The sequence below is a fragment of the Tachypleus tridentatus genome, chromosome 13 (genome assembly GCF_004210375.1).
Source record: "Tachypleus tridentatus isolate NWPU-2018 chromosome 13, ASM421037v1, whole genome shotgun sequence".
Lineage (NCBI taxonomy): Eukaryota > Metazoa > Arthropoda > Merostomata > Xiphosura > Limulidae > Tachypleus > Tachypleus tridentatus.
Window position 1 is genome coordinate 272,031,241 of NC_134837.1, and position 23,647 is coordinate 272,054,887.

The 23,647-nt window shown below is 32.1% G+C and overlaps 1 protein-coding gene across 1 annotated transcript; it reads left to right on the forward strand.

Moving 5' to 3' along the window:
* Window positions 1-437: 437 nt before the first annotated feature.
* LOC143237277 (metallophosphoesterase 1-like) lies at window positions 438-23,022 on the forward strand. Its single transcript, XM_076476347.1, has 10 exons — window positions 438-547; window positions 3,825-4,069; window positions 5,741-5,913; window positions 7,426-7,496; window positions 9,263-9,404; window positions 11,758-11,944; window positions 13,927-13,995; window positions 14,564-14,686; window positions 19,220-19,360; window positions 20,210-23,022. Exons 2-10 carry the CDS (start codon window positions 3,956-3,958, stop codon window positions 20,381-20,383), a joined length of 1,194 nt encoding a protein of 397 aa, XP_076332462.1. The 5' UTR covers window positions 438-547; window positions 3,825-3,955; the 3' UTR covers window positions 20,384-23,022.
* Window positions 23,023-23,647: the final 625 nt, after the last annotated feature.

Genomic DNA, 23,647 nt, shown 5'->3' on the forward strand with positions numbered 1-23,647 from the left:
TAAGAAAAAATAAGTAAAAATAAATGACAATTTAGAAAACTTCGTTATATGTGATTAAAAAAGACTTAAGCGCCTCTACCGTTAAATTTAAGATTATGTGAATCATGAGAAGTAATTTGAACACTTCATTGGAGAGCAAGTATTGGAGAGCAAATAATATTTGTTTCAAAAAATCCCGAGAGCATTATTTAATCACAATTGTAGGGTTTTTATAGTATGATTACAGTAAGATTAAGAGTATGAAGCAAATTTGAGTAAAAAGTCTCTTTACGTCTTCAACACGACTTTGCTGTACAAAACTTAAATGAAGTAGAAAAAATATTTATATAAATATAACTTGAAAGTAATGGCCTAATCAATTTAAATTATTATTGTAATTGTTTTTATTGGCTCATCTTTTTGATTTTTGCTTTTACACTATTATATTATTGTCTTACTTGTGTATAGCGCCATCTATCTTGTTATCTTAGATACAATATTTTAAATTTGTTTCTAATGTTTTTCAACTTGCTGTGTTATCTATGCTGAACATATGTTGTGATTACACGTAAGCAAATTTTTCATTTATTTCAAAAATATAATTTTTCATTATTCAAGTAGTTTTAGCTAAGTATTTTAGTTTAATTAAAGCCACATATATGTAAAATCCTCAAGCAATACTGTGTTTTGTTTTTTTATTGTTCGTATGCGGATGTCAGCTAGATACATGGAATTAAAAGCACTAATACCTTATATGTAATGCTTTTAGATACGATGATACTGGTAGTAACACAAATCTATAATGATGTGTGTTAATCTTACCCTGTAGTTTATGATAATTATTACAGTTAGGCATAACTTTCTTGATGGTTATAGTATATAATACAGTAAAATAAATAGTTTCTTACTCGAATTTGTACAGCTACAAGCTTTGTACTTTTGTACAAAATTTGAATGAAATAAAGTGTGAAGTAATAAGTTGTAACGCTGATATTAGTGTTACTGTATAAAGCAGGTACAATTTTTTGTACTTGTAGTACAACTATAAGAAGAGCCTAATTTGTTAAGTAATTTAAAATTAAATATAACGAGTGGATTTTGAACTATTTTTAAAATGGTGGGGGTAATGCATTACTAATAGTCTTTGGCCACTATTCAGTTCTTCACAGTTTATAACTGTGCAGTACCAAGTATAATAAACAAGTGTATTATTCCAAAAATTCTTGGGTTGTACTTGTTTTGTAGAATAATTACTATATATCTGTTTTATACATTTCACTCATTGGTTAACTTGTGTTCAGGGTTACTTATGAGAAGCGTAATTCCCCCAAAACTAGTATTACCCAATAACACACATTGATCAAAGTGTAGATTAAACTGGACCTCCTTTCAACTTAAATTTTGAGATTAAACACTTTTTGGAATATTAAGTTTACTTATTATAGATTGTGACTGCTTACTTTTGTCTTTTTTATGAGAAAGGTAAGAGGTGATCTCATTAAAATTTACAAGATTATTTTGGAGGTTGTTAGACTAAAGGCCTTTGATTTGTCTCTGCTGTATTCTGAAGATGATAGAATGTGAGGACACAAGCTTAAGTAAGAAAAAGTAGACAGGCTAAGTTTTAGTTGAGAGAGTTTTATGTATCTAACACAGTAATTGTCTCATAGAATGAGTTACTATTAATAGTACTAGTTTTGAGAGGCGAGTTGGTGATTTAATAATGCAGTGAGAAGATGTGAAATGCATTTTTCATAAAGGCAACAAAAATGTTGAATGTCAAATTGTGTGTGTTTAGTTGTACCTTGTTAAGGTACAAGCTTAACTGCTGGACTATACTCTTATTGTCTTGAGATCTGTATGTACTTTGTTTCTTTGAAAAACATTCATGTAATTTCTAAATAAATATTTGTGTACTGATATGTAGTAACATGCCATTTTTTGTATCTTGAAATCTTTTATTAAAGAGATGTTGATTAATCTGTGATGTGAAAAGCATTCAGAGAAAAACTGATATGTATACAGATCATACATATTTACTACAGATACAAAAAGGTGTCAGTGGAGTGGAACAATCCAGTATGGTTTAGTAAATGTTTCAGAGGTCATATTTGTGATAAAGATGGTAAATTCGAGAACTTTGAACTTACTGGAAATAGTAAAGACAGTTTAGACTGAATTACTTTTCAAACAGAGTGGTTGGATATTGGGAGGAGCTGCCTTCAAGGATGGTGGAAGCAGACAATTTAACTGAGTTCAAGAAAAGATTGGATGAATACATGAGTTGTAAGGGGTGGTTATAGTTGGGAGTTGGAAGGGACATTCTTGATGGGCTAATACACTCTGTTTTGTTGCTTTGAAATTTTATGAAATTTATTGTGGTAGTTTAAAAGACTCGATGTTTTAATTTCTATAAATTATGAATATTAAAATCATATCTCAGAATCTTTCACACTAGGACCTGAGGGAGAAATTTCAAGATCCCTCATGTATTGGGTAACTAAAAATAGTTTAACTACCACCACCAGAAAAAATAATGTTTGTGTAATAACAGACCTCTTCACATAAAGTTTTTTTAAAATTATTTTAGGACTTTAAAAATAATTACAAACATCTGCATGGCCTTGTAATTACTGTGTCAGAAAAATAAATCCAAGGATTCATGGTTCATGTCCTGTTGCTTCAAAAAACATACTGCGTACTTTAAGGCCATGGATGCACTATAGAAGTGGCTGTTAAATCACAATTTAGTCAAAAAAGAAGAAAAGAGTTGTTGGTGATGTTAACTAGCAGTTTTCCTTGTAGTCAATCACTTTGAGATTGGCAACTTATAGCTTTGTTGGAAAATCTGAAGAAAACTACAACTAAACTTAAAAAAATAAAAAGAGGAGTGTTTTCCTCTAGCCCAACCAAATAGTGAAGAGATTGAAGTGATGAAGCCTATATTTGCATATACTGGTGTTCAGAAAGAATCTGAGATTATATACTTTTAACTCTGTTGTAATACTCTTTGTAGTTTCATGTAATCATCTCGGAAGTGTAATCTACGGTTTGAGAACACTAAATGAATCTTGTTCCTTATTACCACCACCTGTTCAAAAGACCTATATTTTTATTTTACTTTAGAGGAAATAAACGTTAAAATTCATATTTGCATATGTCAATATAGGTCATTTTAAATGATTTTACTGATAGAGAATAAAGAGATAATTTTGTATAATATAAAAATTACATAGGTCATTGTAGTTTGTTTTCTCCAGAAAGTATCTTAGGCTCTTGTTCTGTGCATGCATCTATAACCTAAGGTGCTTAAACTAGGACTATTTGATGTGATTCCATTGTGTCTACATATTTTCAAAGAATGTTAAACTAAGCAGTATCTAGAATCTTGCAGAGCTTTGCATAAAGGAGTGGTAGGTTGAAAATATTTTAAAAGTTAACCACAGTACCTAAGTTTTCCATTTCAACTGCAAATAATTGCTGATAAGGAGCTGTCGAAATATGAATTGCAGTCACCATTCTGCTCTTCCAAAATAGAAAATCATTTATTCAATTCATCTAAGTCATTTGATTAGCTCTTTAACTCCAGGACATGAATTTATGTGGCTGGAAGAAAAGATATTTTCCTTTTTTTAAAGACAAACTTGTTGCTGATAAAGTTGACATGCATATCATTGACAAGCAGTGGTTTTCAAAACAAATTATTTTTAAAATGTTTTCTTACATTGTAAGAAGTCATACTTTCACATGAAATACACATAAACATGACCAAGTCTTTCTGTATTATTTTCCGAGGTGAATTTGCAGTATAAATTAAGGGCTGATCCATATAATTTTTTTTTCAGAACTTCTATTCATCCAGTTGGAAAAAATGTAACATGTGAGTAGACCTGTAACAGAACTACACAGATTATATATAAATATAATCTCTGTGGATCTTAATTATCATTAACAAATGACTTGAAGTTTGAAAGCAATGAAAGTTTTGTGGACTATGACAGAAAATAGAGGTCCTGTTGGCTGGTTCAGTAGGTGGAATGAAGTCGGCAAGTTCTGGCTTCTTGTATTATGTCTGCTCTTTATTTGTGAGGTAAGCTAATTTATAGCTATTAAGTTCATGTCTTTTGCTTGTTTCTGAAACCATTTGGATGCTACATATAAAGGAGATAACGTGTAAGTAAATGAGAGAAAAAACATGCCTTACCAATAATTGTTTATTTATATTCTGTTAGTTTTCATCCAAATTTAAGAAACTGTGTTTTCCAGAAGCTTAATCTATTTGAATAATAGACTATGTTTGTATGCCAGCTGTATTGATATATATTTATAATACCCAAGTTTTAATTCCTAATTTTGAAAGGTAGTGTTTAAAACTCATATGACATCTCCAAATCTCCGCCAGAAGTTTTAACTTCCAGTAATAGGCTTTAACAGCTTCTAACAATTAGAAGCATATCATGCATAATGACAAACAATAACTTCAAGTCAGAACTTCTTTCCTTCTTTTTCTGAGACATCAATAAATTTGTCAAACTGTCCAGACAAACCCATTACCTCTCTCTCTGGTTTTCAAGATTTGTATTTACATTTTATCCATTAGGAGCTGTTGTTTAAATTTCTTGCTGTTAAATGCAAGTGAACAAAATTGTTTGATTAGTGGTTTTTATGCTTGGCTGTTTCAAGCTTGTAAGGAATTTTAATCCATTTAAAGCTTTCTGAGAAAGTTGAGTAAATTATAGTAGTTTGAAGACATTTTGTTCTAGTGATCAACATATTTTTTGTGTTTGTAAATGCATATTTAATATTTAAAGAGTGCTCATAACTTTCATTTTGGACATCCAAACTTGTGACTGAACCCACAAACAGCAGGTTTAGGAAATAACTGATAAATGTTTCATCATCTGCTTCATTAATATCTTTAAAGTTTAATTTTCCTACATTTGTCTGAGATAACATATTCTACTACTTTAATTAGATATAATGTAAGCAGTACAATTTTAAAAAGGGTTGAGCTTACAGTTTGTACAGGTTTAGGCTAAATACTGCTTAATGTTTAAGACAGATTTCCATTTCCTTCTTCTGCCAACATATCCCAAAGTATGTTCTCAAGTCTAATTTTTGTATTTGTCTTTAGAATCAATATTATTTTAAACCCAAATACGTGTTTGTATAAACTTTCTTGATTGAAAAATTTATTGTGTGTTTGTCTTCACAAGCATCTTTTGCCAGTACTGAACTTAACCAATAAAATAATTATTGAGTAGAGGAACTTTTAATGGAAAAACAAATAAATAGGGATAAGGAAATCAGAGAATAATTTGTTATTCCAGTTGTAAGTGAATTTTCAAATGATAGAGCTGACAGTACAGTTGAACAATTTGTAATATAGAAACTGTTTAAGATATCACCTTGTATCACAAACCTACTTTTTTTTCAGAAACAGTTCTTATAATCTCCTCACTGGAGAGGAGAACTTTGGACTGTTCCTCATAGTTATTTTATCTGTTCCTACATGGATCAAAAATCACTTTAAAACAGGAATGTTTCATATATAAAAGAAAAATTCAACCATGTGATAACTGTGGCTTGTTTTGCTTTGATGCATTGCTTTTATATAAAAAAAAACATTTCACTGAATTCTCAATGTTAGAATTCTTCCACCATACCATTATTTGTAGAAAGAAGATATGTTAATTTGTTTAATTTTTTGTGAATATTATTTTGGTTGCTTAGTTATTTCTCTTTTCATTTTTTTAACTAGGTCTTGATATATTATATCGTGCTACTACAGTGCTCGTGGCCAACCTTAGATCCACTTTCTGCAGAAAGTGGAATCCTACCCGGCCAGAGTCACACACCTCTCCGAGTCATGCTTTTAGCTGACACTCATTTACTTGGTTCCAGAAATGGACACTGGTTTGATAAACTTCGAAGGTAGGAGAAAATTTTAGTTCTTGAATTTTATTGTTTATTATGTATTAAACAAGATTCCAAAATTAAGATACAAGATGCTCAACTGATCCAGTCTTTAATATATGTTCTGTTTCACATCTGAAACAGAATCTAAGAGCTATTGTCATTAAACTATAATGCAAATTCCTAATAATCAGCATCTTTGATGTGTTATTTAGCAAATGTAGTCCATCCTAAGAACTTTTATCACCTAGAAACAACATTGTGCATAATGTGTGTAAAAGTGGCTTCCAATTTATGTATTATGAAACTGTCAACATTTGATCCAAGGAAAGATATAAACCTAAATAAATAAAATAAATGTTCTACAACATGGCATAACATTAAAGAGCAACAAGGACCACTTTGGTCCATATAGGCTGTCCTGTCGACTAAACTAAACATTCAAAGTTAACCCTTATCATTAAAATATTTATCTAGCTTTCCCATAAATGCCTTTACATTAACAGCATTTTCCATATTTGAAGGCAACCCATTCCAAAGGATAACCACCCTATCAGAAAAATAAGACTGTTTTACCTGCAGACTTCTACCCTGCCAAATTTGTTTGTATCCTCTAATTTTACCATTTTTGCCATTAAATATTAAAAACGATTATGTATTAATGCTGCCAATTCCCTTAAGAATTTTAAATACTACAATCAGATCACCTCTTGTGGGTCAGTTCTGTATATCATCGTAGTAGCCCTCCTCTGAACATTTTTCAACAATTCAGTGACTTTTCTAAGAGCCCAAGATTAAACACAGTACTTTGTATATGGCCTAACTAATGACCTGTAAAATGCAGTTATAACCTCTCTAAACTTATATTCATTGTTACACACAATGTAAAACTCTAATTTGCCTTACCACTAGCATCAGTATATTGTTTAGATGGCTTAAAAGACTGATGAACCAGAACACCATGATCTCTTCCTTTCATAGCACTGTTAAGAATAATCCAGTTAAAATAAGTCATAATTCAAACTGTGATGTCCCATATGCATTACCTTGCATTTACTATAATTAAACATCATCTACCATTTATTTGCCCAACTTACCATACATATATATTCCTTTTGTAAAGAAGTAATAAATATAACTAATACATTGACCATCCCTTCATCTGTGTCATTGATATAAACCAATAAGATCAAAGGTTCTAATACTGATCCCTGACCTCACTCATGATACATAATGTGACACAACTCCACTTATAGCAACCTTCCAAATATTTTTTATGTAATCGTTTTTGTCTCTCCAACTTTTTAGCAAGCCTTTTTTGTGGCAGCTTGTCAAATATTTCTTGATGATCTAAACGTAATTAAGTGTTAATTATACAACACTCTCATTTTCTTGTAACTTTGTAGTTGCAAACAAATTGAAAGGTGTACCATATGTGTGTGAATATTTATTATTTGTTTCATAAGACTGTTACTGCAGTTGATGTTTTGTTGTTAACACTTGAACCACATTGTACACATTGTATTTCAGGGAGTGGCAAATGCATCGTGCTTTTCAAACAGCATTAACAATATTTAGTCCAGATGTTATTTTTATACTAGGTAAGTTCATTTCTCTGTTATTAAATATATTAGTTAAGCTTTGCTCACTTTATTTACCACTCATTTAAAAACTAACAAAACACTTGTGACTAAAAATGTTTTGTTGACACTTGTAATAGCTTTATGAACAATCTTTGCATGGAATGAGACTCCACTTTCTCAAAAACATTCTAATCCTCAGCATGAGTTTAATACAAAAGTAGAAGTAAATTAAACTTGAGATATTTGTAGTTTCCTATACCACATTTGTTGGAATCAACTCTTATTATGGTAACTTCTGAAATCAACAGGGTCTGTATTGGTGTTTGTAAGTTTTGGAACATTTAATGTATATGGTAAAGTATAAAGTAGTTGAGATATATATGTACAGTGGTATAAAAATTATTTTTGATATGCTATCTGTAAACGAGAAATGTAATAGTGTGGCCTCAAATGTTATGACCCAAAATTTGTTTTGTTGTCAATATAATGGCTAAATTATTACACATTGCAAAAACATACATACATATATATATATATATATAATTTACCACATAAAATCTTGTACGCAGATTAACAAAGCTATGTATGTAATAGACTGATTTTCCTGATCTGGACATATGACAAAAACCACACAGCACTGACATTTGGAATATCCTTTCCTTTTCTATTGTGTCTACGAAATAGACCATGGAGTTCTGAGTGGACAGTTCAAATCATCTTGCCTAAACATAGATATTCCATCTTGCATCAGTAAACTTTTGTAGTTTAAAAAATAACTTTTCTAATCCCATTGAAAAATAATCACAAGGATTAGAAAGTGTTATAAATATGATTCTAAATAATTAAGTTGTCTAATTTCAAGTTGGTAATTAAGTTGCCTATGTATGCCATGCTTATGATTGGTCAACCTGTTGTGAATAAGCGGGTTACCATTCTTACAAAGAATTTCATTGGTTGTTCTTTTGTAAATGCTAATAATTAAATACAGAGTCGTATTCTACTTGCTCAACAGTACACCTGAGGATATCTAATTCTAAAAACTAGATTTTGACACTGATGGCTGGCATAGCACAGATAGTCCATTGAACTCTTTTGTACATAAATATAAATGCACATATTTCATATAAACAGAACAACTCTATTCCCCACAAAATAAGGTACTTGAAGACTATCTACACTAGCTGTCCCTAATTTAGCAGTGTAAGATTAGAGGGAAGGCAGCTAGTCATCACCACCCACTGCCAACTCTTGGACTTCTCTTTTACCGACGAATAATGGGATTGACCGTAACATTATAACACCCCCACAGCTGAAAGGACAAGCATGTTTGGTGCGATGGGGATTCGAACCCGTGACCCTCAGATTACAAGTCGAACACCTTAACCACCTGGCCCTGCCAGGGCCAACAATATTGTATTGCAATAACTTTTTAATCTTTAAGTACTTAGCTTAAACTTTGTAAGGGTAAACTTAGATCTGTATTGATTGAAATCATTTAACTAGGCATCTGTAGTCCCAATTAATATTTGAAAAGCCCTTCTGTTATCTGTATTGTATCTGTTGGAAATTTTCTTGTTTATTTTCTCCCCCTCTTCCTCCCACTTCCATTCTCCCATTCCTCCTTCTACATGTTTCTAACAACTTTTAATGGTTTATTTCCTTCTGTCATTCATTAGGTTTTGACTTTTATGGAATTTCTATTGCTTCAAATGCCATATGATTTTGTGTTAAAGTCAATTTTTCTTACAAACAGTTTTGAACACCTTTTGTTGTGACTTTTCTAGGTGACGTGTTTGATGAAGGTCTTTGGTGCAGTGACAAGGAGTTTTCTTACTATGTCAATAGATACAACAGTTTATTTTATGCACCTGAGAAAACCAACAGATATGTTGTTGTTGGAAATCATGATATTGGGTTTCACTACAGGTATGGGTGAATCTTTTTAAGTTTCTTTCGGTTGGCTTCTTTAGGGTACGTATCATATTTGTTGTCCTTGTATCAACAGTTACATATATGGAATTGTATTATTTACTCAGATTTGTTTAATTTTACTTATTTTTCTTCTAGGATATTCTATTGTTTAATGCTTAAAATATTTTTTCTCCATATAGTTTAGTGCAAATTAAATATTTGGTTGTCCAGAAATAAATATAGGAATTTTCATGATGACATTTAGGAGCTGAATATTGAGTAACTTTACATTGGTTGGTTGGTTTAATCCAACATTTGTCACTTACAAGGTGTCTTAATCATCTGCTGTTTCATTTCTACTTAGAGTAAGTTTCACAACACCCAAGGCAGCATGGACAAAGACTTCCATCTGATTTTTCTCTATGATTTCAAACTTGGACGAAAAGCCACCAAAATTACATGGAATATCAACCAGGATTTAGCCATGGATCTGTTATTGAATGTACAGGTTTTGACATGGAGATGAAAGTCTTGAAGACCACGAAGTTTGTGGAAGGAAGCAAATGAAAACAGACAGACCCTCACACAACAGTACATGAGCTTGTAGAAAAGCTAGACACCAGCAAATCAAGCATTACCAACCACCTGAGTGTGTTTGGAAAGATGAAAAGTTAGATAAGTAGGTTCTGCATGAGCTGACTGAAGATCAACAAAAATCAGTGTTATGAGACCTGTTAAGGATGACGCTCCAAAAATTGAAAGAATTAGAAATCGAGGTTCTGCCTCGTCCACCTTATTTCCCAGGCCTTTCCCTTACAGATTTTCATTTTCTTCAAGTAATTTGACAACTTTTTGAGAAATAAATGCTTTTAAAACCAGGCAGCTGCAGAAAAACTTTCAGGGAGTTCAGTGACCATAGAAACTCTGATGTCTACAGCAGGGGCATAAACAGCATAGTTACAGATTGGCAAAAGTGTGTTGAAGCAAATGGTGCTTACTCTGATTAAAGCATGTTTTACAACACTGGTTTATACTTTTCCAAACTTCACAGTTTAAAAACTACATTTATTTCTGGACAAACTAATAACTAACAAGTTCATATATGATTTTAAGTTCTTTACTTCTAGTTGGCCATGTCTTCTCTTATACATTATTTTAAGATCTTGACTTCTTGTTAGCCATGTCTTCTCTCATGTGTATTGTTAGGTTCTTGACTTCTAGTTGGCCATGTCTTCTCTTATACATTATTTTAAGATCTTGACTTCTCGTTAGCCATGTCTTCTCTCGTGTATTGTTAGGTTCTTTACTTCCAGTTGGCAATGTCTTCTCTTATACATCATTTTAAGATATTGACTTCTTGTTAGCCATGTCTTCTCTCATGTATTGTTAGGTTCTTGACTTCTAGTTGGCAATGTCTTCTCTCTGTTTTATGAATAAACAAGTCTGAAATATTACTGATAACTCATGGTTTATTTGACATTAAATAATTCATCACATACACATACAGTGTGCTTTGTGGCAGGTTGTTTTTGGGCATGCAAGGTATAAAAGAGAAAAATCAGAGTAAGTTTTGATTATTGGGCTAGCTAGAAATCTATTAAAAATAAGATGTACAGTGTGGATATCCAACTGATGAAGTCATCATTCTAATCTGTATAAATAAGGGTGTTAGAAGAGTGGACTTAATTAGCTTTTGTAATTACTCATACCAAGTTAGATGTTAGTTTTCTTCAAAGCAGGTGGCTTGTTCTGATCTGAAGTTAGCATTAATTATTTAACTAATGGAATGATTGCTTGTACATTTCTGTCAGTTGGTTTATTGAGGTATACCATGGAGAACACCACACAGCATTCGTATTTTTGTTAAAGTACATATGTAGCCCATAAAGAGGTTGTGGACACACGTGTTATACGGATGTGGGACGAAAAGGAAAACTTTGCATCAGATGAAAGATTCCAGTTCTTTAAAAGAGTGAACTTTTTGTTTTATCAGGAGGTGGATAACACATCCAATTTACCCCTGATGAACAAAAGAACTTCCAGTTTTTGGTTTCTTTCCTGCTGCTATGTTAACACAGCTATTCTTTCTCCATTTTCTTTTATTGTATAATATTCACACTACCTCTTCAGTTTGATGGAGGCTTGTCCCTGGTTAGAACTGTTTTATATATAGATTCAAAGCTCACCTCATTTAATGGAGGCTGGCCTTTATGAGTAGCTTTCTTCTATTGTGTCTGTCAATTCCAAATTAAGGATGGTTATATACAAATAATCCTTTGTGTAACTTTCAGTGAAACAAACAAGTCCTCTTTCTTTGCCCTTTTGTAGTATGTGTTATTTTAATATTTATTCTTGGTTTATTGGACAGTGTTTCAAAACACCACAAGGAAAGATTTGAACGGGCATTCAATGTTTCTTCCGTTCAGTTTGTTGTTATCCAAGGGAACATTTTTATCATGCTGAACAGCATGGCCATGGTGGGTGATGGTTGTAGTCTTTGCCAGGAAGCTGAGGACCAGTTGCGTGAAGTAGCACACTTTCTTCGCTGTACAAAGGTTTGCCTTTTATTTTAACTCCAAGATATAATGAATGTTCACATACATAAATTATTAACATGTTATTACAATGAAACATAGGAGGAAGGTTTAGTGATTTGTAAAAGGCAAAAAAATTTTCAAATCTCGTTCTTGCTTTAGTGTCATAACTGCATAATTGTGTGTGTTTATTAAACTGTTGATATACCTCTGTGTGTGGAGTACTTTGTCAGTATCTCTCCATGAAAGAAATTCAGTTTTAGTTTTTTGTTATTGGTCACTATAGGTGTCATTAAAATAATTACTGTTTGCAATGACCCCTGTCCTGTACAGCTCAACATCAAACAAACAAAAAAATAATTGCAGTGTATGTAATTAATTTGTAAACAAGAATTTGAAGTTTAATGTCAGTGGTACACTATAAAGTTGATACACAAACCTATCTATTTAAATGGACAGCTTTTGTTGTCCTCTTTTCTTTTTTGAGTTTATTGAATAAAAATGTGTAAGGACTTCCAGTAGGGCTATGGTGATTAGGTATCAGTCACTGTCACAGCTGCTAACATGTTCAGTCAACTGAGTGTAGTTATTAGTTAGTTGATCAATCAGTTCAAATTACGAAAAACCAAATTGGGTAGTTTTTGTGTTTTCAACAAAAATGTCTCTCATTGGCTTGTGAATGGCATGTTAAAATGAATTTTACTACTGAAACGTTATTTACATTTGTCACTACATTTTGTGTAATATTATATTAAAGAAATGCTTAGTAAATATTAAATCATCTGTATCAATTGAGTGCAAGCATACCAATATAAGTAATCAGTTTTAATAATTATTTAAAAATATAAACATTACTATAGTTATCAAAGAAAAATTGCCTCCAGTTTTACGACCTCTTAACATCATAGAATGCATTTGCTAAGTTAATTTATCATTTAAAGAATCTTGAATCACTCAAAACTATAAATATTATTTTACTCCTTATGTTTGTTGTTGCTGTAAATTAGTCGTTCTTCTTTAACTTTCAAACACGCATGTTTTCCTTCATGCCATTAAAAAAAATGAAGTGAAAATGTCTGGAGTGTGACTAGTTTAAAGTATTAAGAAATCGTAGGCTCAGCATAGCCCAAAGTTTAGGATGCTCTTTTTTGCAACCTGAAAGTCTCAAGTTCAAATCCCCATCCTGCCAAATATTCTCAACTTTTAAGTTGTAAGGTCATTGTAATGTGATGGCCAATTCCACTATTCATTGGTGAAAGAGTTACATAAGAGTTGATGGTGGGTGGTGATGACTAGCTTCCTTTCCCTCTAGTCTTTCACTTTTAAGTTAGGGACAGCTAGTGCAGATAGCCCTTGTGACCCTTTGTGGAAAATTCAAAACAAACAATTAAGAAAACATAATGTTAAAAGTGCAGCTTACTGTTCAAAACAAAAGTTACAAAAAGTTGAGTGCAGCACAGTTAATAACACTTTCTTTAGCCATAAGTGTAAAACTACATAAATAAATTTATCTGGTTACTTGGAGTCAGGGGTGTCCAGATCAAACCAGCATCATGTCTCTCATTTACATCTTTATGTTTATCTGGTTACTTGGAGCCAAGGATGTCCAGATTAAACCAGCATTATGCCTCTCATTTACATCTTTATGTTAATCTGGTTACTTGGAGCCAAGGGATGTCCAGATTAAACCAGCATTATGCCTCTCATTTACATCTTTATGTTTATCTGGTTACTTGAAGCCAGAAGTGTCCAGATTAAACCAACATTATGTCCCTTATTTACAGAATACTACTACACCATATTTGTACAGTTGATATATTTGTTACTTCTCTTATTGATCTTCTGGTTTTAAATCATCTTGCTGTGTCTCAACACCTAATTATGTAATACTTTATGTTTATAGCTGAACTAATATTTGGGTTTTGTGAACTTGTTATTGCTGCTTTTTAAGTAGTTTTTAAAAGTTTTTTTCAGCTTTTTATTACTAATACTATTTATTATAGGGTGAAGCTCACTTTGGATGCCACAGATATGGTTCTCTCCCATCTTACAGCCGACCAGTCTTTTTACAGGTTTGTTTTCCTGAAATTCATGTAATTAATATTATTTCGAAGTGCAGTTGTTAAACAACACTTAAGAACTGGCGTTATTTGTCAGTAAGTAAGTAAGTACACAGTATTTCCATAGATATACTACAGAAGTTAGGAAGTACACAATATTTCCATAGATATACTATAGAAGTTAGGAAGTACACAATATTTCCATAGATGTACTATAGAAATTAGGAAGTACACAATATTTCCATAGATGTACTATAGAAGTTAGGAAGTGCACAATATTTCCATAAATGTACTATAGAAGTTAGGAAGTACACAATATTTCCATAGATGTACTACAGAAGTTAGGAAGTACACAATATTTCTATAGATATACTATAGAAGTTAGGAAGTACACAATATTTCCATAGATATACTATAGTATTTTGATGATAAACTATGTATTGAATTCTTTTTATAGAAATGTCAAATGTTTAAAAATTCATGTTTTTAATGCTGTCATCTGTTGATGGAAATATTTATGTTTCAAAAGTTTTTATGACTGATAGTGTAATAGTTGTAATAGTTCTAGCTATTATTCCAGCATTTTCCAATGTACCGAGAATCTGATGCCATATGTTCAGAACCAGATTCTGCTCCTCCTTTAGAAAAAAACCTGAAGTTCAGAGAACATTGGGAGTGCCTCTCGAAACAAGCATCAGATAGGGTACGAATAAAATAAGGCTTGATTTTTAACTTCCAAATACTTTCTATCTTACAAAGCAGTATTCTTGAGCTTATGTATGCTACTTAGATATTTTTGTTTGATCCCAAGTTTAGAATTGTACACTTAATGTGTACGCAAATAAACAAAGCAAAAAAAATCATTTTAGAGATTTTAACTCTAATTTATTACTTATGTGATGTTACTTTTCAAATATCCAGCTAACAAATCAAATGTTTTACATGTATACACACACACACACACACATATAAAGTCATGTATAATTTGTTATAACCAAAAACGAGCCAATACAAAAATAAAAAACTGTATCAATTGAAAGGATCCCAGGGTACAGGCTGTAATGTAGGATATAAAATGTACCCTTGGTTTTGGAGGTGACTGTGGATCCTTCCAATTGATACAGTATTTTTAATTTTTGTTTTGTCATGTACAGAGGTTTGGATTTGCCATTACACAGTCCTTACTTTTGATCTAGGTTTGTCTTACTGAGCTCTTCTGTCCTTACTTTTGATCTAGGTTTGTCTTACTGAGCTCTTCAGTCCTTACTTTTGATCTAGTTTTGTCTTACTGAGCTCTTCAGCCCTTACTTTCGATCTAGTTTTGTCTTACTGAGCTCTTCAGCCCTTACTTTCGATCTAGTTTTGTCTTACTGAGCTCTTCAGCCCTTACTTTCGATCTAGGTTTGTCTTACTGAGCTCTTCAGCCCTTACTTTCGATCTAGGTTTGTCTTACTGAGCTCTTCAGCCCTTACTTTCGATCTAGGTTTGTCTTACTGAGCTCTTCATTCCTTACTTTTGATCTAGTTTTTGTCTTACTGAGCTCTTCAGTCCTTACTTTTGATCTAGTTTTGTCTTACTGAGCTCTTCAGCCCTAAGTTTTGATCTAGTTTTGTCTTACTGAGCTCTTCAGTCCTTACTTTTGATCTAGTTTTGTCTTACTGAGCTCTTCAGCCCTTACTTTTGATCTAGTTTTGTCTTACTGAGCTCTTCAGCCCTTACTTTTGATCTAGTTTTGTCTTACTGAGCTCTTCAGTCCTTACTTTTGATCTAGTTTTGTCTTACTGAGCTCTTCAGTCCTTACTTTTGATCTAGTTTTGTCTTACTGAGCTCTTCAGCCCTTACTTTTGATCTAGTTTTGTCTTACTGAGCTCTTCAGTCCTTACTTTTGATCTAGTTTTGTCTTACTGAGCTCTTCAGCCCTTACTTTTGATCTAGTTTTGTCTTACTGAGCTCTTCAGTCCTTACTTTTGATCTAGGTTTGTCTTACTTAGTTCTTCAGTCCTTACTTTTGATCTAGTTTTGTCTTACTGAGCTCTTCAGTCCTTACTTTTGATCTAGGTTTGTCTTACTTAGTTCTTCAGTCCTTACTTTCGATCTAGGTTTGTCTTACTTAGTTCTTCAGCCCTTACTTTCGATCTAGGTTTGTCTTACTGAGCTCTTCAGTCCTTACTTTCGATCTAGGTTTGTCTTACTTAGTTCTTCAGTCCTTACTTTTGATCTAGTTTTGTCTTACTGAGCTCTTCAGTCCTTACTTTTGATCTAGGTTTGTCTTACTTAGTTCTTCAGTCCTTACTTTCGATCTAGGTTTGTCTTACTTAGTTCTTCAGTCGTTACTTTTGATCTAGTTTTGTCTTACTGAGCTCTTCAGTCCTTACTTTTGATCTAGGTTTGTCTTACTTAGTTCTTCAGCCCTTACTTTCGATCTAGGTTTGTCTTACTGAGCTCTTCAGTCCTTACTTTTGATCTAGGTTTGTCTTACTGAGCTCTTCAGTCCTTACTTTCGATCTAGTTTTGTCTTACTGAGCTCTTCAGCCCTTACTTTTGATCTAGGTTTGTCTTACTGAGCTCTTCAGTCCTTACTTTTGATCTAGTTTTGTCTTACTGAGCTCTTCAGCCCTTACTTTTGATCTAGTTTTGTCTTACTGAGCTCTTCAGTCCTTACTTTTGATCTAGGTTTGTCTTACTGAGCTCTTCAGTCCTTACTTTTGATCTAGTTTTGTCTTACTGAGCTCTTCAGCCCTTACTTTTGATCTAGGTTTGTCTTACTTAGTTCTTCAGTCCTTACTTTTGATCTAGTTTTGTCTTACTGAGCTTACTAGATTTGTTTTTTAAATTTTGAACTAACTAGCAAAATTTACAAATGAATTGCTAGACCCGTAAAGTGCCTAAGGAAACAAAATCTACCTTACTTTATTAATCGATAAATCAATGGACAAAATTAAGTAAATATATACGGAAGTTTGTTTCTAAGTTCACAAATCCTCGTCAGTATACTCTCCAGAGCTTTTTAAATAGTAAAACTACACCTGCTTTTCACAAGCCTAGTAAAAATATTATTCAATACTTACTCTTTCGTGGCAATGCGCAACGCCGTCTACCAAATTATGGAACCATTTACGTGCTTGATTTTCACTAATGAAACGTTCTTTGTTTATTCTTTCCAGCAGATCTTCAACGGCTACTTCCATAACAATATAAATCCTATTCACACAATGATTAAATATTCATTACACTAACTATAAATAAAACCATGTTAAAAAAACAATTTATGATGATAAAATATTTAAATTGTTTTGTTTTTCAGATAATCTTTTATTTGTTTAAATCTTTACTGATAATTTTGAAACCTCTTTCTTTTCATTGTTACGTATTGTAATTTATTGCGGCCGAGTCTCCGATTTATTATATTACGTACGTTACGCATTACTATTTCAAATAACCGGAAATTTGAATTTAGATGTTAATTAACTGTCTTACTGAGCTCTTCAGTCCTTACTTTCGATCTAGTTTTGTCTTACTGAGCTCTTCAGCCCTTACTTTTGATCTAGGTTTGTCTTACTGAGCTCTTCAGTCCTTACTTTTGATCTAGTTTTGTGTTACTGAGCTCTTCAGTCCTTACTTTTGATCTAGTTTTGTCTTACTGAGCTCTTCAGTCCTTACTTTTGATCTAGTTTTGTCTTACTGAGCTCTTCAGTCCTTACTTTTGATCTAGTTTTGTCTTACTGAGCTCTTCAGCCCTTACTTTTGATCTAGGTTTGTCTTACTGAGCTCTTCAGCCCTTACTTTTGATCTAGTTTTGTCTTACTGAGCTCTTCAGTCCTTACTTTTGATCTAGTTTTGTCTTACTGAGCTCTTCAGCTCTTACTTTTGATCTAGGTTTGTCTTACTGAGCTCTTCAGCCCTTACTTTTGATCTAGGTTTGTCTTACTTAGTTCTTCAGTCCTTACTTTTGATCTAGGTTTGTCTTACTGAGCTCTTCAGCCCTTACTTTTGATCTAGGTTTGTCTTACTGAGCTCTTCTGTCCTTACTTTTGATCTAGTTTTGTCTTACTGAGCTCTTCAGCCCTTACTTTTGATCTAGGTTTGTCTTACTGAGCTCTTCAGCCCTTACTTTCGATCTAGGTTTGTCTTACTTAGTTCTTCAGTCCTTACTTTTGATCTAGTTTTGTCTTACTGAGCTCTTCAGCCCTTACTTTTGATCTAGGTTTGTCTTACTGAGCTCTTCAGCCCTTACTTTCGATCTAGTTTTGTCTTACTGAGCTCTTCAGTCCTTACTTTTGATCTAGTTTTGTCTTACTGAGCTCTTCAGTCCTTACTTTTGATCTAGGTTTGTCTTACTGAGCTCTTCAGTCCTTACTTTTGATCTAGGTTTGTCTTACTTAGTTCTTCAGTCCTTACTTTTGATCTAGGTTTGTCTTACTGAGCTCTTCAGTCCTTACTTTTGATCTAGGTTTGTCTTACTTAGCTCTTCAGTATTAATATTCTCTTTACAAATAGTCATGCATAACACATATTATAATTTTGTGTGTATGTTGGTTATATTTTGGTTGATAGTGAGCATGAAAAACGATCATATACACTGCTTTTTGTACAGTCTCAGAATGCATATACCTGAAAGTTGAATAACATTTGTATTATTTTAGGTAAAAATGAAAATTGAAACCTTATATCTTCCATCAATAGCTACAATCAATCTAATTCTGCATTCAAATTCTGAGGGCATTTTTTCCAACACAGTTGTAAGGATGGGTAATTCAGCATTATGGGTACAAAGTTTCAGTTCATCAATATTCCAATGTTTGTTTTTAAAAAAACCCAGAGGATTTCAAAGAGGTGAAATCAGGGACATTATTTGGGACTTGTCATTTCACTCAAAATAAAACATGGTCAATTCTGAAATCTACAATAAAATGCATTCATAAATAATAATGGTAATTAATGTAATTAATAGAAGTAATAATTACCTAAAATAAAACTTGTAAGCCTTTCAAAAAATTCTGTCTTGTATTTTGGTGTTATTTAAAATAATTAAAAGTTATTCACATTTTTTTTTGGTATCTTTGTTTTGAATCACCTTGTATTTTCATTTACTTAACTTTTCTAATAACAATTATGTTGTCATTGTTCAATTATATAATAATATTTAAAGCCTAATAATTTTACTTTGTTCCATAGAACAAATGCTTCTTCTGTTGGAATTGATGTGTGAAGTATTTTCTTCCATTGTTTTACCCAGATTATAAAACTCCTCAACCCAAGAGTTATGTTCAGTGGTCATACTCATCATGGCTGCTTTTCTCAGCATTGGGAAGGGATTCCAGAGTGGACACTTCCATCGTTTAGTTGGCGAAATAAAAAAAATCCTAGTTTCATGCTGGTTAGTATAATGAACTTGACCAAGGTCCTGAGTGTGTGAAACCTACATGGCATGTCCAGTTGATTAATTAAAAAAAAACCTTTAGGGATAAGGCTGAAAGTTAAGTTAATTAAATAAAGACTGTTTTGTGGATATGGCTGAAAGTTTAGACACCAACTGATTAAATAAAAACTGTTTTGTGGATATGGCTGAGAGTTTAGACACCAACTGATTAAATAAAAACTGTTTTGTGGATATGACTGAAAGGTTAGACACCAACTGATTAAATAAAAACTGTTTTGTGGATATGACTGAAAGGTTAGACACCAACTGATTAAATAAAAACTGTTTTGTGGATATGGCTGAAAGTTTAGACACCAACTGATTAAATAAAAACTGTTTTGTGGATATGACTGAAAGGTTAGACACCAACTGATTAAATAAAAACTGTTTTGTGGATATGGCTGAAACTTCAGACACCAACTAATTAAATAATAACTTTTGTGGATATGGCTGTCAGTTTAAACACCTGTTGATTAACTTTTAACCTCAGCAAACTGAAAGTTGATTTGATACAAGAAATCAATATTTTTATTATTTTGGCTGTCATGGAGATAGAGAACATATTCAAAATTGAGTGTGTGACATAGTAAAAATGTGTCATTAGAAGTGATACCTCTAGTTTTATGAACGTTGTGTGATTCTCAAGATTACCTAGTTTAATATTCCTTTATTATTTCATCTTTAAGGAGGGGATGGGACTTTGTAACAAGAAAGTGATAATTTTTAAATATACGTAAACTTGTATAATTTCAGTAAATATTTTAAAATATTTATTATACCTTGATAGTTTTTGTTTTTCTTTCACAGGGAATATTTACCCCAAACAACTATAGTCTCAGGAAATGCTACATGCCAGTCGAGAACACTGTATTTATGTTATATTTTGTTGGGGGTAGTTTAATTATATTGTGGTTTATAATGAAAGGAAGAAAGAGGTGGTTTTGTTTAGTACCTGGAAGAACTCTGAAGGAAAAAAGATAATTCAAGCATATTAAGTAATGAGCTGTATACACAATTTAAAACATTTTTGTATTTATAGAGACGTGAAATATTAGCAGTATAGAAAGGGTCTATTTTCACATGGTTTGGTCTTCAAATGTGTTTCATGCAGGAATATAAAGTTCACTTTTCAACTGTAGTATGATGATTGTTTGTTAGTCTTTTTAAAGCTTATAGTACAGGTTTAAAAAAGCTAGGAATTATGGGAGAATTTGTTTTACTTTATTGGAAGTATTTGTTTTTAATTAAAACTATTTTAGGAGATTTTGTTCAACATTATAGTTCATTCAGTCATTTTGTAGTTTTATCCTTTCACAGCAGAACATAATTGGTTGTTAGATTTGTTGTTTTTTGTGAGCATGTGTTAATCTAATCATTGTAACTAGTAGAAAATCTTAGGCCTAAGAAAGAAAACTAGTTCAAAGTTCTCAACCATCTCATTTATGTTTCTTCAGTTGTAAATTTGTTTGATCAAGTGTAACAAAATATGCTGTGCTATTTAAGGCCATGGCAATATTATAAAAGTGATGGTCAAATCTCTCTCTTTCATCAGAATAGCCCACAAGTTGGTGGTGGGTTGTGTCACCTAGCTTCCTTCCCACTAGCCAAGATAACCCTTGAATCATTTTACATAAAATTTAACTTAAAAACAAGATTTGTTTCAAGATTTTTTGTTTTCCTATGTGGCAAAACAGTCGTTTTACTCCTTAGTTTAAAAACATCCATCTAGGAAAAAGGAAAACTCATACTTACCGATCTTTCTTGCATTCTTCTGTGTCAGAAAATAAAACCACAATTTTTTTGAAGGCCTTGTGATGTATGAAAGTAAAAATGTTGAAGTCAAACACAACTTTGCTATTTTTTGCCTTCATAAGCTAATAAAACAGTTGGTTTAAAGTATTTCATGATACACAAATTGTATTTTTTCATTGTTTGAACTTAAAACGTATTTCATTCATTGATTGTTCTCCGTTGAAGTGTTATTATAGTGTTTCTGCAGAAGATACTGTTGCTGTTTATATCAAATATTTCACCATGTTTTATGGAAGAAGATAAATGAGACAAAAGAATCCTTTTGTTAGAAGATTGATTGTACTGTGTTTGAAAAAAGAAAGTAAACATACCATTTTAATAAAGGAATTAGTTTTATTTTGACCAAGAGCAAAAAAATAAGTTACTGGTTTCTAATTATTATGTTCTGTATAATGTATTGCCTTCAGACTTGTGGCTGTAGTCCACCTAAATGTAACATTATTCTTATAGAAAATTAAAAGTTGTAATTATTTTTTTTTATCTTTTAATAGATTTTTACAGGACTAATTATAATCAGTTCTGTAAAAAAAAAAGCTAGTGTTAATGAAACTAATATGCATACTTGTATGTATATATGATTTAGGTAACATTTGCAAATCTTCATATATATATCCTAATAAATAATGATCTCCCTGGTAATTAGCTGAACATAAAAGATGGTGTTTTAACTTATGACTGGTATGATTTGTTGGATATAAGATTATTTTACTTTCACTGGTTGCCTCAGTTATTTTCATAATGATTAAAAACAAATTTCTTGTGATAAAAAGCCATTATAAGTAAGCTTCAATGATTCATTAGAAAGAATGGTACAAGTTCTGGTGGTGTAAAATAAATAATAGTAAAAGTGTAACATCGTGGGTGCTACAGTAGATCAGTAAATATTAAGTCATTGTAATTTATTGGAAACTACTAACTTTCAATTACAAAAAATAATAGTTTTGTAATTCATAGAATATTCACAGAACCAATTTTATATCAGTAGTAATGAGCTCAGATGGGAGCCACTTTATTTCCAATAAACCAATTATTCTAAGTTCATTTCCAATGTATGTTTAATAAAAAAGTACACCAGTTGGTTGATAACCATATTATAAGACAGAGAATCGTTAGCTATTACTGATGTAGAAATTCAGCCGTGTGAACTTCTCTTTAGACTACGTTACATTTAACTTCATTGTGTGACGATGGAAATTTCACAAAGATACATCCAAACTTGCACACTGAGCAGGTTGTCCATATCCAGAATTTGTAAGTACTTTAGTTACACCAAGCACGTTCAGTCTGATGAACAAGGTTGAAGTGGAGAATGAAGATAATATTAATGTTATTTTAACGTGAATCGTATACAATATAGATCTGTTTGTAGTTAATATAGGATTTGTAGTACAGAAGTATTAACACCATTTTCTAGTACTAATCTAGTTCAGTTCTCTCTCATAAATTTTAAGTTCCGTTTATTAATTGCAAGCCTAATTTCTTCACATATTTTAAAAGGATCTCTAAAGTATCAGGTAGAGGGCTCTGTATGCTATGCTTGAAAAAATAAATTACCAAATACTTTTGTTTTGTGTATTCAAAGAGTGACTGTGATGATAATTAAAATTATAATTGAGAAGGCAACATTTCTGAGTATAATATTTAAAATATAAACATTACCATTTAGCACCGATGATACACATGTTTTTGTTTGTGTAGCATTTCCTTTTGGATACAACTAGTTTTTGAAAAACATAATCTTATCTAGTCAGTATTTGGTGTAAATATGAAATAATCTATTAATAGAAAGAATAAAATGGTTTTACCAATTGTTAGTAGTATGACATGAAATATAGATTGATAATACCCCTTGACACCCAAATATCTGTTTAAATCTAATTACTTTTTTTTGGCAGATATTCTTAAAAAACAAACACCAAATCAGCAGGGTTATGAATGTCAGAGTAACCTTAATTTTATGTCTAGGTTATTGTAACATGTCAAAAATCTATGAAACATTCTAATCTCATCGACAGTAAAGTGTACCAAGTGATGCTTGACGAAACAAAAAATACAACTGTTAATATGTTAATTATTTGGACTGTTAACACATTTTATTTTAAATTTATTACTGCTACTAACAAAGCTTTTCAGCAAAATATTGCTAATCTTAAGGTTTGTGGCGTAAGCCAAACAGCAGATCAATGTCAGATTTACAGTGCCTGTGTGTGTGTTGTGGCATAAGCTGTAAAGTAGATCATTAGTAAATTTACAGTGCGGCGCGGCATGGCCAGGTGAGTTAAGGTGTTCGACTGGTAAACATGTTCGCCCTTTAAGCCGTGGGGGCGTTTTAAATGTGACAGTTAATTCCACTGTTCGTTGGTAAAAGAGTAGCCCGAGAGTTGGCAGTGGGTGGTGATGACTAGCTGCCTTCCCTCTAGTCTTACACCGCTA

Bases quoted from the DNA above. Each gene is read 5' to 3' on its own strand.
- LOC143237277 (XM_076476347.1), top strand. From the start codon at position 3,956: ATGAAAGTTTTGTGGACTATGACAGAAAATAGAGGTCCTGTTGGCTGG. The intron at 13,996-14,563 runs GTTTGTTTTCCT...CTATTATTCCAG, and splicing joins GCCGACCAGTCTTTTTACAG to CATTTTCCAATGTACCGAGA. The intron at 14,687-19,219 runs GTACGAATAAAA...TGTTTTACCCAG, and splicing joins CGAAACAAGCATCAGATAGG to ATTATAAAACTCCTCAACCC.